General features: G+C 42.0%; 1 protein-coding gene across 11 annotated transcripts in view; it reads right to left on the minus strand.

The window, feature by feature from the left end:
* Positions 1-16,376, minus strand: part of PDE4D (phosphodiesterase 4D) — a 990,732-nt gene that overhangs the window by 420,819 nt on the left and 553,537 nt on the right. Inside the window, exon 1 of one of the 11 annotated variants that reach the window (XM_053289932.1) lies at positions 12,276-13,546. The exons of the other annotated variants lie outside the window; for them this stretch is intronic. Within the exon in view, the coding sequence (XP_053145907.1) occupies positions 12,276-12,328 (53 nt within the window). The 5' untranslated portion in view covers positions 12,329-13,546. Of the gene's footprint in view, positions 1-12,275; positions 13,547-16,376 lie in introns of those variants that run through there. 11 annotated transcript variants of the gene reach the window in all.

The raw sequence follows: 16,376 nt of genomic DNA on the forward strand, positions 1-16,376 counted from the left end.
ATTACCTTCCTAGTGTATATTCTTGCAGGCTCAACGGAATACTTAAATTTAATTCTCCTAAGGATGTTTAACTGAGCAGTACAAAATTTAAAAATGAAAGGCATTTTCCATTTAAGGAATCACTGCACAGGTATTTGTATACTAGTACAGGTAAGTTGTTAAAATCGTTGCTGTCTCAGGGGTAAGCAAAACAGCTCTTATGAATGCATGCCCTACATCAGTGCAATTGAAAGGCTTATTCAATTATGGTGGAGCACTTGTATTAAAGCCATTTACTAGCTTAATGCTAGGTGTTAAGCCGCTTGTTTATACAGCCATATAAGTTTCCAAACTGATACATAAGAGCACTAGTTCAGTGTGAGGAGACAATTCGCAAGTAAACACCAGCTCCAATTCCAGGACTACCACAGATGGTGATACGTTTCTGTGCCACCTCCCTGCTTTAGTGTACTGCTGTTCTTGTCTTCAATATAATGTGTAAAGAACTGTACCTGTGTACACTGTACACTTCTATGAGTATGGAACATAATATGTGAATAGGGCTTATGAGGCTCTGGAATTCCATCAAGGGGGATGCATATTCCACCCCTTTGCGGCTAACTTGCCATACAAAGTCATACAAAGACTTTTCTTTTAGAGGGATTGGGTGGGTACTGCTGTACTGGGATCTGCTGTACTGGGATCTGCTGGGTTTTTTTTCTTTGTTTGTTTGGGGGGGGGTTTGCTGCTAATTCCATTGTGGGCTTAGCACTGCTTTTTAAATGTATTTATTTCATTTATACTTTTAATATGAATCTGTTTATGTTATGAGCCATCTTGGAGTCCTCTGGCAAAAAAGGGAGCATCTATATCTTTTAAGAAACAAACAAAAGCTCCAGAAGGGGTCTGTATTGGAATGGGTAGGGGCCCTCTACGTCATTCTTGTGAAACCCTGCCCTACTGTGCTAGGAACGGGGTCATCTTTCAGCGACACAGGTTGCTGCCCAGCTGCAGCTTAAGCCGCTCCTTCAGGCCAAGCTGTTAGATGGTTAGTGGTCCAGGTAAATATTTGTTATCCAAATGAAAGGCTTTCTAAAAGAGCAATACATTCTTAAGAAGAGTAGTGGGAAAGCAAGTATTTGCTACTGTTGAATAGCAAACTGTCTGCTCTTCAGCTGATGTTGAGAGGATAGGCTATTTCAGAGAAAGTGAACAAAAATAATCAGTTTATCTCAAAATGCATGCTATTATTGTGTGCTTTACTTCATGTGGAAAGGTGCCTTACTGCATTTGAGCAATGACCTTAAACAGTGCCTGAAGCGTATTGAGATTGCTATTCAGCCTTGGGATTGTTCCTGTTTGTCAACCCTATCCAAAAGTACTGCCAGCAAATGTTTATAACCAGCCCGCATTTTGCTTCAAGGCTTTCTGATGGGCTGGACCCAGTTCCCAGCCTCAAGTAAGGAATTACTCCTTCCACCTCACAGGTACCAAACACAGGATGCCAACTCCTTACTCAATGTACCATAAAAATAGCTGGATACTAGAGGGGAAAACTATAAGCCCATCAAACCAACAGGCAGATAGTCTCTGGTCAGAACTCTTCTAGGTAGGGAGTCATGTGAAGGAACCAATCACACACATACACACTACTTAATCTTACACTGGGCCCTGAAGTTTATATTTATTTATCATTACCACCTCAAACAAAGCTATCTGGGTGATGTGCAAAAAGAATTACAAAAGAATAAATTTAAATTACATGAAAACAATAAAAACAGAGCAGCTGCACAACCAAAAGCCTGGATAAAAGAATGCATGTTAAGGTCCTTTTGAATGCCACCAGAGAGGAGTTGCCAGAAAGCCATTTTGGGGGTAGTGCAAAGAGCACCCCTCTAGATGTATTCACAGCACAGGGCTATGAGAACATAGTCCCCATGAACTTTTCACCTCACACTTTTGTAAGAACTGGTCATTAAGCACAGGCTGAGGTTGGCAACTTGCCTCCAGGTTAGGGAGACAACAACTGAATCAGGACACAGCCACCCCTTCTTAATGAGGAAAGCCCGCTAATAGACTTTCAAAAGCAAGTTGCTCTATGAGGAGATCCTCCTGCTTAGAGATAACGTTTGGAATGCTTCTAAGAAGGAACACTGCAGTGGCTATTTCCCACCCCATTGAAATTGTTAAATTGGCTAGAAAGTCCAGGGAAGAGGTGCTCATAGGTCAACAATAGGTTTCTACCTTTACACTGGAGACATCATGATCTCAGACGTAGTAAACAAACATAGCCCTATTATCCTCACACAGCCACATTTGCATAGCTGGCTCTTGACTTTTACTTACTAAGTCAATCTGGCAATGGACCCTGTTGTATTGCACGGAACTCTTAGCCCTCCAGGGATGGAAATATCACCTGATTAAGTCAATAGTTGCCTCAGGGCACGTTTTTGTGTACAAGTACCCGAGTCAAGCCACAATGGCCATGGATTCTGCTTGGACTCGGTTGGCATTCTGCCTAGATTCTACCAGCCTGCAGATTTACACCTAAGCAAGCTGTGGCTCCTGCTCCTCCCTCTTCATCCCCACTTCATCCTACGCTTTACCCAGGAAGAAGCAACTTTGCCCGGCCATCATGCAACCAACACTCCTAGGAAGGATAGGTAATACTAATATGGCAGTATGGTGTAGTGGTTAGAGCAGTGGAGATGTTAGAGCAAATGTTGCTGGAGGAAACTGCCCAGAGACGAAGGTTTGGAGTGGTGTACAAAACAAACAAACAAACAAACAAACAATAAATGAAATCTCTTTTTGCCTTCTGTAATCCCCATTTTTACCTTTAATAAAGCCTTGAAACTGTACCTATGCCTCATCATCCTTTCCAATACACTAGAACTGTTAAACTGACACTATGTCAGAACTGCACCCCCAGTCCAAGCTAATTTCCCCACTTCAGCCCAAAGCATAGTTGAAGCGCCTAGCCAATTACTCCAGGGCAAATCCTGCATCTTGGCAGAGAGTGCATACCAGGGGCAGCCTTTGAATAGGCATAACTCTGAGCAGTCTAGTGGCAACTGTAAATGGTTTCTCCAGCAGATCTTAAAGAACAGTGGGGACTATACAGAAGAAAGTGCTGCCTTAAATATCCAGGGCCCAAGCTGTAAGACTCATCAGCGCCCACTAGAAAAGCAACAGGCCAATTAGGGTAGTTGCTAGGCTGTTCTTTAGAGCCTGTGAGACCTCTGCCTACCTATTTATCTTGACTATCTACCTGTACAACATGGCCTATAACGTTTGAAATACTTCCATACATCCTGCAATGGTTGTTAATAATTTTATCTCATCCCAATACAATGTAGTGAAGTGACTGAGCAATGGCAGCACTTTATATATTTACATTTATATTCCGCTTTTCCTCCAAGGAACCCAAAGTAGTATACATGATTATATTTACTCTCACAACAACCCTAAGAACATAATAGTCCTGCTGGATCAGGGCCAAGACCTATCTAGTCCAACAAGGGCCTATCTAGTCCAGCGGAGCGCTAGTTTGACCCTATAGGTAAGGGTGGCCAGCCATACTCTAGCCTCCACCTTCATCATTCCAGTCTCTAGTTGCAAAATGGCATTCAAAACACAATGCAATCATAATTAGAAATGATTAATGTTAATGATGATATCTTTGACCAAGATTCTTTAAAATCCAATTTAAATTGGGGGGAAATAGGTTTAAATGAAAAATCTGATTATTATTTTTTAAAAGCATTGATTTTTATTAACCCTGAATAGAACATTACAAAGTCTACAGTCACAATTCTAACATAGATAAAGACACACAGCGAGGCAGGACTTGTACACTTATATTTGCATAAAAGAGGGGATCTTAACTTGTCATGCAGGGGTGAAAAGTATGAATCTGCAGAAATAATTTCTTCTTCAAAGCTATTAACTGTATAAGGAACCCTGTCCTCTTCTGTATATGGACACCCTAGGCACAGATGGCAGTCAAGGATGCTCAATGATACGGATGGCTGATATCTAAGCTACAAGCAAGATTCTGACAGAGCAATCCATAGATTTATTGTTTTTACATTTATATCCTGCTCTTCCTCTGAGGAGCTCAGAGTACACAATTATTTTTATCCTCACAATAATCCTGTGAGGTAGGTTAGGCTGAGAGTTACATGACTGGCCTAGAGTCACTCAGTGAGTTTCATGGTTGAATGGGGATTCAGACTTGGGTCTTCCCAGTCCTAGTCCAACACTCTTAACTACTACGCTATGTTTGCTCTTTTAGAGCTTCCAGCATTTCAGAGCTAGAGAGAACCTTGCAGGTATTCTAGTCCAACCCCCGCTCCAGGAATCTGCTTCAGTATCCCTGAAAGACGGCCATGCAGCCTCAAACCACTAGAAAAGGAGAGCCAACCACTGTATAAGTTGTTCCACTCTCCAACAGCCCTTAGAGTTAGGAAATTCCTTCTAATGCCTAGCCTAAATATTCCTTGTCATTGGTTCTAGCCAGTGTTCCCTCTAACAGGGATTCCCAGATGTTGTTGACTACAACTCTCATAAACCACAAGCAAAAGCCATTGCAGCTGGGGATTCTGGGAGTTGTAGCCAACAACATCTGGGAATCCCTGTTAGTGGGAACACTGGTTCTAGCCCTGCCCTCAGAGACAACAGAAAACAATCTGCATCATCTTGTCAGAAGTGATTGTTCTTAAAGCAAATCTGCTGACTCAGTAAGGTGTTACAGAGAGATACCAAGAGCCTACATGAGGCGGCAAGTAAGCAGAAACATGAGTGCAGCAACCACCAAGCAAGCATCTACTATAGCCCTTAACATTAAGAACCAACATTCTCTTAAAAATCTTCAAGGCAGGCATTTCCCTGCCTTTCCCTCTATTTCCCTTCGATCTCCTGCCTGATAAGGGGGTGGGGAGAGTACTTTTTCCTGAGCTAGTAATACTTTTTCCTATTTAATTTAAATGGACTTTCCAGCTTTTTGAACCTACTGCCTATTGTCTGTGGCAATTATCTCACATTTTCCTGCATGCTTCCTTAGAATCACAGAAGTGCAGAGTAGGCCTTTACTAATTCTTTACCTTGGAAACTATACTTTTCCTAATTACAAGATATCTCCCCTTCTCCAACTCATTGCTGACTCATATTCCATTCAATTTACTATCCAGTTAACTCTCATATTTCTCCCACTCTGTGTCATGATAAGCACTTATTGTTGCTGGGTTTTATTTTGCTTACAGACTAGATATCCACATTATGAAGCTCATCTGAGGCCTCAGAGTTACCTCAGTTAGGGATGTGCCTGAATGTTATTCGGCACCGGCGGGGGTAGTTCTTTAAAGGCGGGGGAGGGTGCACTCACCTCTCCCGCCGCATTTCCCCCGCTGGCACTCCATTAGTTTTAGCCCCTCGGGGTGGCAGTGTTCCTCCCTGTCAACCCGTTCCCCCCATTGGCTGGAAGTGGCCGGAAGTAGCAAGCGTGCGCGTGCCCGTTACGTGCGCGTGCCTATTGTGTGTGCGCCCATCTGCCATGCATGCGCACATGTGCTTGCTACTTCTGGCCACTTCCAGCCAATGGGGGAGATGGGGCGGCAGGGAGGAACGCTGCTGCCCCGAGGGGCTTAAAAATAACAGAGTGCCGGCAGGGGAAATACGGTGGGAGGGGTGAGTGCACCCTCCCCAGCCCTTAAAGAACTACCCCCACCGGCGCTGAAGCGGCCACCAGAGCTGAAACGTTTCAGAGGCCTTTATAATGGCCTCCGAAACGTTTCGGGCACATCCCTAACCTCAGTCCCTCCCAGTTTCATGTCATCTACAAGTCTGATGAACACATTTTCTATTCTTAATAAAATCTTATTGAAGAAATATACAAACTAAATCTAGTCTACATGCCTAAAGGACTTGCTTTCCTATTATCATGCTTCCTTTTAAAATAACATCTTTTTATAACAATATAAAGTTTATTTCCCTTAGCCCACATTGTTATAGACTGTTTTAAAAACATGTCTATCAGTGTGACTATCAGCTTCAAGAGGAATACTCTCAAGTGCCTTCCTAATAATACACTTCCCACATCAATGGACTCAATACCTACACTCCTGTGTATTGACTTGGGACTGCTGGTGGAAAACCATGCTTCTCCTGTAAGCATACTGGAAGCATGTATGAGCATTCAATAAAGGCCATTATAATGAAATCCTGCATTGTCTTACATGATGCTTGGCTGTATTAGCAGATGAAAAACAAGGCATGCTTTTGCTGTGTTGACCAAGCTCTTCACTGGTCTGCATATCTTAACACCTTTCACAGCCGAGGCTGTACCCAAATCCATACCTGGAGTATGCGTTCCATGTCCTAGAGTCCCCAAGGTTGGATGCCAAGGGGACAAGATACTGCTCTATTGATAAGACAGAAGTGGCCGATTCCTTGTATGTATATCAAGGTCTGACCAACTCAGAGTCTTCATACTGCCTGTCAAATGTGAATGGGTTGGCACTGCACACCCTTATTCTTTTTTGAGCCTCAAGGGGGTATTGAGCCCCCCTAAGAACTTACATCTAAGTCCCAGATCATGTAGTTCCTGATTCAAGCGCTTAACCTTTCTGCACCTATGGACCTCCCAGATCCTCAAGTATTATCCAAGTACCTCCAATCCATTTATAGCGTTTCATCCATAGTAAAAAATAAGAAGAAAAAAGCACTCAGCACAGTTATTTTCAAGAACTCTCTTTTGGCTCTCCAGGAAGCACATTAAATTCAGTGCAGCAAATGTTTTCCTAGGACCACATGGACCTATCTGATGGACCCCTACCTGATGGACCCCTATCTGATTACCTTTAGGGCAAGGTCAAGAACCTTGCCCTAAAGCTTCAACATGCTAATTCAGTATAATCTGGGGACATATCTTAACAGACATAACCCCAGGTTAAGAACCCCTACAGTCTCTAACATGCCAACTCTGTATAACTTGCATAATGAAATTGAGTGGATAAAGTTTCCTCCTGCTCCTCCTCCTCCTCACATTGTTGGAAATAAAGGCAACAAACAGAAAAATCTTCATGTTTTCATTCCATACTTAATGCATTTAGGTAATAGTAGAAACCATTGCTTTCAGATGCTATTCCTGCTTACCAAAAGGGATCTGATAATTCAAATTTTCCCTTATAGTTCAGAGAAATTTAATTTCTTCAACTGAGTCATTACTAAAATCACTGGCTGACATCCTAACAAAATACTGGAGCAATGGGAGAAGTACCTGTAAACCTAAACCAACTCCACCCCACTCCTGACTCAGCAGTTAGGGCAAATCTTGATTACCTCCCCTACTTCCAGAAGTGTGCTATGCCATTTGAAAATATGTCCCTGCAGGTCACACAGCCCTCAAGAACATAGTTTCACATGACACAGAGCATTTCCAGGAGAAGGGGAGGTTGTTGAAATTCCCACATACATATACACTAGCACTGGTGCAGCATTAGAGTCTGGAACTCTTCAGAAGCACCAGTGCTTTTTCCTTTGCACCAGTGCTTCCTAGAATGACAGCCACTCTGTCTTTCCACTGATTGATTGATTGATTGATTGATTGATTGATTGATTAAGTGCCGTCAGGTTGGTGTCAGTTCTTAGTGACCACACAGATGGAGTCTCTCTAGGATGATCTGTCTTCAACTTGGCCTTTTAGGTCTCTCAGTGGTGCATCCATCGCTGTCGTAATCGAGTCCATCCACCTTAATGCTGATCGTCCTCTTCTTCTTTTTCCTTCAACCTTTCCCAGCATTATGGACTTCTCCGTGGAGCTGGGTCTTCACATAATGTGTCCAAAGTATGATAGTTTGAGCCTGGTCACTTGTGCCATGAGTGGAAATTCTGAATTGATTTGTTCTATGATCAATTTGTTTCCTGGCTGTCCATAGTATCCTCAAAAGTCTTCTCCAGCACCAAAGTTCAAAAACGTCAATACTTTTTCGGTCCTGCTTCTCCAAAATCCAGATTTTGCAGCAAGAATGTCACAGGAAAACCATTGTCCGGATTCTATGATTTGTAGGTATAGACACATCATGGCATCTAAATATTCTTTCCAAGCCCTTCACTGCAGTCCTACCAAGTGCTGGGTCTTATAGTTTAAGAATATTTATCTTCTTGAGGAATTTTCACACAGTACTAAAAGAGCTTTTGAGTCTCTTACGTTATTTATGCACACCTATGGAAGTTGTTAATGCAAGACAGAAAACACAAGAACAACATCTTAAAGTCTTTTAAATTCATGTTAGAATGGGTCAGATTGGGTCATGGCCGATTATTTATTTATTTATTTATTTATTTATTTGTGACATTTAATATACTGCCCACTCCAAAGACTCTGGGCAGTGCACAACAACATACAAACAGGCAACATTAAAAATTACATTACATTAATAATTAAAAATTGGTTTAAAAAAAACCTAAAACTAAAGTAACTACCAAAGAACAGAAAAATGAACTACAGGGCAAAAGCCTGGCAAAAAAGAAAAGTATTCAAGAGCGATTTGAAGATTGGTAAGGAAGGGGCTAGCCGGATCTGTCGGGGGAGAGAGTTCCAAAGGAGCGGGGCAACAACCAAAAAGGCCCTTTCACAGGTCCTAGAGCCTCGAACATCTCGGAAATCAGGGACCAACAGAAGGGCCACCTGAGATGATCTAACCGGATAGGATGTAACTGGATGGGAGAGGCGGGTCTGAAGGTAGACAGGCGCTAGGCCATGCAAGGCTCTGAAGGTCAGAACCAGGTCCTTAAATTGAGCTCAGAAGCGGATAGGCAACCAGTGCAATGACAGTAGGAGAGGTATTACCCTGTCATATTTTCTGGCACCCATGAGTAGGCGAGCTGCTGCATTCTGGACCCGCTGCAGCTTCCCGATCATCCTCAAAGGTAACCCTAGAGAGAGAGCGTTACAATAATCTAAACAGGAGATAACAAGGCCATGGGTCACTGTCATTAATGCCTGCTGATCAAGGTAAGGGCGTAATTGGCGAACCAGATGAAGCTGGGCAGAAGCACTTCTGGCCGCAGCTTCCACCTGCTGCTCAAGCAGGAGTCGTGAGTCCAAAAGGACCCCCAAATCACGAACAAGCTCTTCTGAAGGCAGCGTCACCCCATCTAAAACAAGGTTCACATCCAGCTGTTGGCCGTCACAAGGGCTGAATAAAAGTAATTCAGTCTTAGTCGGATTCAATCTGAGCTTGTTTTGATTCATCCAGATCTTAATAGTTTCCAGGCATCGAGTAAGCACAGAGACGGCATCCCCAGAATGGTCTGGGATGGCAATATATAGCTGAGTATCATCAGCATATTGATGAAATCTCACCCCAAACTGGGAAATGACCTGACCCAGCAGCTTCATATAGATGTTAAAAAGGACAGGGGCAAGAACTGAACCCTGGGGAACTCCATAAAGGAATGTCCATGGGTCAGAGCACCTGTCCTCAATGTATACTGACTGGACATGCCTGCTAAGGTAAGAACGGAATCACTGTAAGACAGTGCCCCCAATACCCAATCCACGCAGGTGGTTGAGAAGGATGGCAAGATCGATAGTGTCAAAAGCAGCTGAGAAATCTAAAAGGACCAAGAGAGGGACACTACCCTTGTCAAGGTCCCAAAGAAGGTCATCTACCAGAGAGACCAGTGCTGTCTCTGTGCTATGCTGCCTGAAGCCCGACTGATAAGAATTAAAATAACTAGTTTCTTCTAAGACCCTCTCGAGCTAGGCACATACAACCCTCTCTAACACCTTTGCTAAAAAAAGGGAGGTTGGAGATCAGCCTATAGTTGTCAAGGACCTCAGGATCCAGAGAGGGTTTCTTCAAGTGAGGGTGAATTATTGCCTCTTTAAGGGCTGCTGGCACGAAACCCTCACGTAATGAGGAGTTAACCAACTCCCGTAGCCAAGAATTAACAATCATACCAGGAATCAGTCCTGGAGTCTGTGATATCCAATCCAGGGTGCCTTGGTTGGGTATCCAGGGTCCCTTGGATCCCGAACTCAGGCCTAGAGAGCAGCTGGCAAGGTCTCTTCTGCTGGTCAGGGAACAGCCAAAGGACAGGCTTCCATGTGGCCTGGCCAATTCAAAGGCCTCATACTGCCTACCAATCACAAAGACTGAAGCTGTATGTTCCTATTACATTCTGTTCCTGATCAGGGTCTTGGGAACTGAGCACACATGATCCTGTTATCTCAGAAGACTAAATACTAAGAGTTAATTGACACTGGGGACTTTTTTCTTCAACCCATGCAGACTTCCCCCACCCCCTGTCAGAACTGAATTTATGTGCTTCACAAATTCCAGAAGCCAGGGAGCCAGTGCCTAGAAATGTAAACATGGCACCCAGATGATGATATTCAGAGGTAGAATTATTTAATACAATATTTATTCATCCTAGGCAGTCCTGTTTCTGTTCCAAGCATATTACTTGTACAGGGGATAAAGAGAATCCCATTCACCCTTCCCTTCCACAATGTCCATCCATCGCTCAGTCTGGTAATTATGTCCAGTGTCCACTGTCTAGCTCCTGGCTTGTAGATCCAAATAAAAATTTGTCAAGGCCTGTCCTACACAATGTTTGCTTTAGACATTCTTGCATATGAATATGCCACCCCTTCCTCCTCCATACTTGAACTCTTTTTTGTTTGTTTCTAATGGTACACTCAGAAACAAATTGAGAGCAAGAAAATGGCACGCCCTCTGGAATCTGCGGCCTGAAGCAGTTGCCTCACATTGTTTCATGACAAAGCTAGGCATGATCACCAAGTTCCCTGAAGGTATGCTGGCAGATTGTGTTCCTGCTAGGCCAACACACTTATCCAAAAGACTCCAGGGTGTTTTGTCCTCCCTTAACTAGATTAAGATGGGGTACCAGTGACCTTTTTCATGACATGCAAATATGTGCTAAGACAGCAACAATTGCAAGCAAAGACAGCAGAGCTGACCCTGGATGATCCCATACTGAACTGATGGCTAGTCTCCCATTTTCTCTTCCCCTTCACAAACTTTTCTATCACAAATGGAAAGTTAAGCTTGGTGAAGAAGTAATAAACAAATTTGAAACAGAAAAGTAACTTTAAACTATGTCAATTCCTTGTTCAAAATCAATATGCTTTCCCCTATATGTGACAGATGAAGAAGAGAACATGTGCATCCTAAAAATGCCATAAGGATGAAGGTGGAAGTGTTTGCTGAACAAGAAAAGAAAACAGAATGTCTACAATCTTATATGAGATTTCAAGGTTGCTACTACCACCAATGTGTCTTTAATGTGTTGCTTCAGGGCTGAGGAAAGCATTATTCAAGGCAAGGAGCATCAATTAATAACGCTTTTAACCAAGCACTAAATTAATTGGGTCACATGAAAAACCTTCTCTTCCTCTTACTCCATTATAATCTTCATAATGGATATGTTAAAGCAATCCAGGGGCCCCTCTCTGCACCAGTTTAAAATATATAACATGGAATGTTGCCATGCCTGAGAATACAAAGGTATAGGAAGATTCCCTTGCAGATTTTTTTTTCCTTTAAAAAGAATGAGTACGATCTTTGGAGGCTTGTCTTCAGAAATGTCCTAGCATATTATGAATAAGCAATTTTGCCCAATTTCTAGAGCATACTGTTTAACCACCATACAATCAAGCAAATCATATTGTTATATAACTAAATAGACAGGGCTATATTAAGTCATATTGTCAGGATTGTATAATGGAAGACACCCAATATATTTATTTCTGTATTTATCCACACATACACAAATATACATTCATAATGTTTGAATGGCATCACACACAAAAGAAGCCGACTACCTAGCTCTGCAGTTCTTGGAGAAAGAATCATTTATATTCTGGTGCAGATCCTACCAAAAGGGGGTGGGGCAAAAAGGGGAGGAGGAGGATAGAGAGCCAACTGTTTACTAAGAGAAGAAGGAAAAACAGCCCTTTTGATCAAATATCCCTTAGCTGAACTGGGGAAAGGCTTAACTGGGGCGAAAACACAAGCCTAGGAATGAACTTCAAAGAGTCAAAAATCAACTTATTCCTTTCTTAAAAGTGAATCTAAATACACCAAAGCAATAGAGAAAAATGTGTTTTCACATTTTAAAATTTGGAACGCCACTGTGAGATTTTTGTTTTTACGTGCAACTTGATGTCACTTGCATCTTTGTTACTTTGTGCTAAATAATCAGATGACAGTTGTCACGAGGCATATCAAACAAGTATTGGGATACAGGATACTGAAGTTACTCACCATATCCATGAATGCCGCCTGAACGGAAAATTATTCACATGCATCATATTCATAGTTCTTTCAGCATCAGTCTTTTCCTTGTCTGAAAGCTTGATCTGTTATGGTATTCATAGATACATTCCACAACAAACTGCAGCATCAGTTAGTGTCATGGGCTATTGCAAAAAGTATTGTATTCCACATATGTGAGAATCTCCAGGATTTGAGGACAGAATTTCCAGAAGGTTTTCTAGCTATGCGTCCATCCATTAATGCAGTTCACTTTTAAAGCACAAAAGTAATCATCTACATTTAACAATTTATCCGAAATGAAGGCAAGTTTTTCCCCTAGATAAATCCCAAGTATAAATTAAAGCATTCTCATGTGCAGCATCTTAGACAGTAGGAAAAGATTAGTCAAAGGAGAGTTTCTTGTCATATGTGCTAGATCAGTTTTTAAGAGAAAATGCAAAACTTCAAATTGTTTTGCCATAATGTCCTTTAGAAACAAATATTGCTTTTTCTTCCTTCTTAAACACATATTCATCAGCGGTCACTTGAGTGCAGTAACAGTTTCCTTTTCTAGCCAGAAAGAATGGGTATTAATCCGATACAAACAAAGCAAACTTTTGGTATGGAAATGTTTCCTCTTGATGCACTCTTTCATATGAGAGAAATCTAATGAAGTATGCTTTTATCCTGCTCCGTAGAATAGGGCTACAATGAAACATCATCATGAACTAAAGGTGTTGCCAGGATCCAATTCGTTGCTGCTGCCTAACTCCATAATAAAGCTGTCTTCTTCCTGCAAGGAAAATGACTAATGCTACAATACTATGCATACGTACTAAGGAGCAAGTTCCATTAAAATCGGTGGAGCTTACTTCTGAGTAAACATGCTTAGCATCATGTTGTAAGCTGCTGGTTCCTTTGCTGTAGAGCCTAGGTTTTTAAAATCTAGATATTACACTTTGCATGTGTGTGTGTTTCCATGTTTTGCCAAAAGAAAGCAGAGCAAAGTCCTATGTAGTCTAAGGATTCCTTCCTGAAGTCTGTCCTCTCTCTTTTTTGTTCCCAACAGTCAGCTCCTCAATGCCGGTTTTCACTCCTGAATGTCTGGCAACATCCTTGGGTAGATTGCGAAGTTCAAGCTAACGCAGCCCTTGTATAGTATACCTTATACAACAGTGCAGGCAGCGGGATCTTTTTTGCTTCCTCCTAAGGATAATTTCCAAAGGTACCCTTTGAAACCTTTGTCTCCTTTCTTACAGCAGGCTCAGGACACTTGCAGGCTAGTCTGTGGCACTATAATTCTGCAGCAGAATTAGCTCCAGGCTGCAGCGAATGCTGCCCAAAAGAGGATGTACTAGCGTCAAGGGGGCCCTCTAGGTGGGTTCCCAGAGTCCAGGGCTGGCACAGTGTATCCTCCTGTGCTTTTCCAGCAGACAGTCAGACAAGAAAGGAGAGGGACGATCAGTTAAATAGCAAAAAATTGGCTGTGTCTTAAAAGCTTTGGCTTGTGCATTTAAAATGTGGGCAAATACAATTGCACATATATACACATTTCAAACACACACACACAGCAAAGTATTTCACCATTGTATTTTCTGTTTAACACATTTACATGGATTTTAAAATGTTCATGTTATGTTCAACTTTCAGTTAAACACAAAAAACATATGACACAATAAGAAAGCACTTGAAATGTTCACAGTTTGCAACAGCAGATACTGTTTTTATTTTAATTTAATGAATCAGACTCCCAATGAACATTCAATCATTTGGACAGGAAATCCTGTACTGTGAAAGAATACAAAAACAACAATGCTATAAACTGCTGGTTTGATAAGAGTCTTTGCTAAGGAGTGTCCATGATAACAGACATTGCAATGCACGTAATTCCGGCACTTCCCATTTCCTTAAGAATAGTTCTTCGGTTGCTTATCACAGTTGCCTTCTGCAATCCCCTCAAATGAGCCCCAGCACTGTTGTCATTCTGGAGCAAGAATCAGATAGTAAACTATTTGAGACTAATAGGATATTGGGGATGAAATTGCCTTTGTTATGAGCTCATGAACAAAGCATCTGCTACCTTTTTGTATGCGGACTCAATAAATATGTGTCCACCTGCTTTACATACCATTCCCCACCCACCTCTAAAGCTGTTGACACAATACGCTGTGCATCTCAAAAGGTAAAAGGGGGTGTGGCAACATGGTTCTTTCATACAAAGCACACTGCTTGAAGTTTCCTTCCCCCACCACCTCCCACTCCCCCACAATACAAAGAAAAAACATTTGCATGCTTGATCATTTAGAATTACTAAATTCAAAATGAAATATATATTTATTTGTATTCATTACATTTTTATACCGACCCATCCAAAGGTCTGGGTGGTGCACAACAGACAAAAGAAAAACCTCACAATCATTTAAAACAATCAATACACAAACAAATTTAAAAGCAGTTTAAAATCATTAAAACAATTAAGAACATTTAAAAGCAGTTTAAAACCCCTGGAAGGCCAGACAAAACAAATAGGTTTAAAAGGGCTCTCCTGAAGGCCAACAATGATCCCAAACTGGAATTCTAGAATACAATAATATATTGTATTATCCAAGACAGGTCACCCATATTATCTACATTTATCAAATGCAAGTGTTTCTGCTTTAAAATATAACGCAACAGAGAACAAAATATTTGTATTACTTTTTGAGCTGCTTTAAGCAGGTCGGCCAAACCCTCCCCCTAAAGCAAACCCAAAGTACAGTAAAAGAAAGCACAAATAAGAAGTGCAAAATTGAGATGTGTATTTCTCAGGATATCTCTGTCTTTTGCCTTTTCCATTTACTGCCTGCATTATCTCTCCATACTGTTCACAAAGGCTATGACTCATCTTGCTACGGAATATCTTGCACACACTGGATGCAACACAAATCTTTTTAAAAACTGAAATGCTGGAATCACCCAAAAGCATCTGCGTGCAAGGAGCTGCACAGAAAGGGAGTTTCTGCCCCAAATAATATTCATGCCAAGTGCTAAATGCAGCATACTTATAGCCAAAAGATTAAACAATACACAATAAGGTGAGTTCACACATGCACGTTCGTCACTTGATAACCGCAGCGTAAAGTGAAGCATGTTGAAGAACAGCCTTTGCAGGTTGAAAATCAAGGACAATGCTTTCATTTGGCCCCATTTCAATCCCAGCTCCTGCGAAGCTGCTTTATATGGGGCAGTCAACATATCTCATTTTCCAACAATGCAATGACTTTCTCATCATGCAGGTGCACTGATAGATGTACTGTACTGTTATAAAAAAGACAAGCGGCAGCCACAGCATAGCCGCTGTCATCTCACTGTCAAGCTGCCTCGACTCCAGGTAAGTAACCACTATAACCTGGAGGACCCTTTAGCCTGTGCTACCACTGAACCACATCACCTCCCTGTGCAGCTGAGAGTGGGACTGGACAAAAAGCAGAGGAAAGCAAAGAGGAAGTGGTCTATGGCCAGCAATTGGAAGTGTTGGAATATTATTTGCAACTTGCTTTCAACAGCCAAAAAGCACAATTGGTTTGCACAGCACTACTATACATGCCTTATCAATGACGCTTGCAGCTGTTATCCCCCCCCCATGCCTTGAGGATATTTTATTATGACACTGCTTGAAAGTATGTCTCAACGGGGAGGGGAACCAGGTCAAGGCCACAAGCCAGATGTCTTGAGAAGTGTAAGTGGGAAATATAGCACTTGGAAGCAAATCAGAACCTTTGGGGTTAAAAGTAACGCTTTGGCTTGTATACAATGCGCAGGTGCGAAAGTTGTTGACTGCAGAGTATAAAAAGATGGATGGGCTGCCATATGGGGCAGCCACACCCCAAAGCTTTTGCTAGCAATGAAAGCTTTGTTTGAAGCTTTGATACTGGTGTCCAGCGAAAATACCGAACCAAGAGACAAGCGAAATACAGGATCTCTCTCTTCTAACAGAAGTCTCCAAGTTGCTCAGATTATGGAGCAAGCCAACCCAGAAGCTTTTACAGGTGTCAGAGAGCATCACCTTAACCACTCTGGCCTACTGGTGCAATGATACCACCTTGGCTGGTCTCCCACTCTACAGCTCCC

The sequence above is a fragment of the Hemicordylus capensis genome, chromosome 2 (assembly GCF_027244095.1).
Source record: "Hemicordylus capensis ecotype Gifberg chromosome 2, rHemCap1.1.pri, whole genome shotgun sequence".
NCBI lineage: Eukaryota > Metazoa > Chordata > Lepidosauria > Squamata > Cordylidae > Hemicordylus > Hemicordylus capensis.